The 1,965-nt window shown below is 35.5% G+C and overlaps 1 protein-coding gene across 1 annotated transcript in view; it reads right to left on the reverse strand.

Annotated features, from left to right (window-relative positions):
- Positions 1-639: 639 nt before the first annotated feature.
- The window catches only part of LOC107742188 (activin receptor type-2B-like), a 23,328-nt gene continuing 22,002 nt past the window's right edge, over positions 640-1,965 (reverse strand). Inside the window, exon 9 of the mRNA XM_016555088.1 lies at positions 640-1,858. Coding sequence (XP_016410574.1) covers positions 1,664-1,858 — 195 coding nt within the window. The 3' untranslated portion in view covers positions 640-1,663. The remainder of the gene's footprint in view (positions 1,859-1,965) is intronic.

Here is a 1,965-nt window from a genome sequence, read left to right on the forward strand (position 1 = left end):
AAAAAAAATAATAATTCAGCTTAATTATATTACAGTAATAATTAGAATCAGCATTGAGAATAATGAGAATTACCAAAAATGAAAAAATAAAAAAGTAAAAATCAGAATTTGATCATGTTTTTATATCATTTTTTTCAGCACTTTTAATTAAAACCAGCATTAATTTTTATATTATAGTAATAAGAATCTAATTGGAATCAACATTGAGAATAATTAGAATTACAAAAATAATACAAATAATGCTAATAATAAGCATTAAAAAAAAAAAAAAAATTTTCGATGCATTACAGTCATGAGAATTTAGGGTAAAATGTTTTAATATCATTTCATATTTTGTTGTACTACCTGTACTGATTTAAAAAAAAATTTAAATCAGCGTAAATTATTATATAAGATTTATGTAGTCAACATTGAGAACAATAAGAATTACCAAAAAATAAATAAAAATAATAAAAATAAAAAACAAATCATCAGGATGCATTATGGTCATTAGAATTTCGGGTAAAACATGTATAAATCACCAGCATAAATTAAAGTATTGCAGAAATAAAATAAGCACTGAGAATGATGAAATTACCAGAAATAATAAATTGCATTACGGTCATAAGAATTTGAAGGAAAATGTGCTTAATTATAATGCCACAATTAAAAAAAAAAAAATCTTAATGCTCCTAAAAAGCCTTCATTTTATTTACGACAAATATCATTTCTTATTTTTTTCCTTTGATTTCGAGGTGTTTTGACCCAGAATTTCACCCTTCTGAGTCCAAAACACATGTTGCATTATTACAAGAGAAACTAGACAGGAAAAACCAACACTTACGTTCATACGGGCCAAACTTTTTATGGTCTTTTTTTCTATTTTCAACAAACTCTCAGCACCAAACACACACACACTCACTCACTCACACACACGGTCTTGCATGTTTAGTGTTAAATTCATCAGGGCACTGTTATATTTCTCTCTGTCCTATAATGACGTGGGAAAGGCAGTCATGGACCCCTTGACACTGGATACCTGAGAAAGATTTCCGTACCAAACCTCCCATATTTCCACATGCAAGAGTTTCCAGCCATATCCACTCGATAAAAGCCAACCACGAAATAAAACCGAAACAAAAGAAAGAAAGAAAGGAATTAGTCCAGATGTCTTTTCCGTCGTGTTCCTCAACACCCGTTAGTTCCGTAAAAGACACGTTTTCCGTAATTTTCGAATAGCACACTGTCGGAAAAAGAGAATTAAGAACGCGAAATCCCGGCGAGGAGGTCGGGTTGCGCATGTAACAGTCATCATGATCCTCGCGGGGTTTGCAGCACTGTTGAATCTTCAGATGAACTGGTTGCTCGTCGATCCGAACGGAAAAACCAGAAGAAGATGAGCGAGAAAAATCAACGGAATCGGCAGAACTGAAAACGTCGAGGTACGTGCACCGGTCAGCATTCATTTGTCGGCACCTGAATGCATGTTTAAAAATCTTCTGCGTTTGCTCTGATGATAAAAATACAGTAGAGAAGTGTGCTGGTAGTTACTGATCCGATCAGAAAAATAACAATAACAATAATAACAACAACAATAATAATAATAAAGTAAAAAAAAACGCTAGGATAAAATAGCAGCTGCTTCGATGTGGTTTGAGATTCTCTGAGTTTGGAAAGACGAGGGTCAGATGCTGGACTCTTTGGGAGGCAGGTCCACGTTGGTGAGCGAGGTGACGGTGGAAAGCAGGCAGTCTGAGGTAGTGACGCTCGCCAGGCGGCGGATCTGAGAGATTCGCTCCTCCACGCAGCCGGCTGATAACCGCGCCTCCGCGTCGTGATCCCAGCACTCCTCGATCGTCTCGCACAACTGCGCCAGACCCTGAACACAACATACACATCTGATTTGTCACACACTAGTATAAAAAACAACTACTAAAAATGACCAAAACGCACAAGAAAATTACACTATTTTTAATGGCTCTATAT

This window comes from Sinocyclocheilus rhinocerous, unplaced genomic scaffold, assembly GCF_001515625.1.
Source record: "Sinocyclocheilus rhinocerous isolate Xijiao unplaced genomic scaffold, SAMN03320098_v1.1 scaffold2122, whole genome shotgun sequence".
NCBI classification, from domain to species: domain Eukaryota; kingdom Metazoa; phylum Chordata; class Actinopteri; order Cypriniformes; family Cyprinidae; genus Sinocyclocheilus; species Sinocyclocheilus rhinocerous.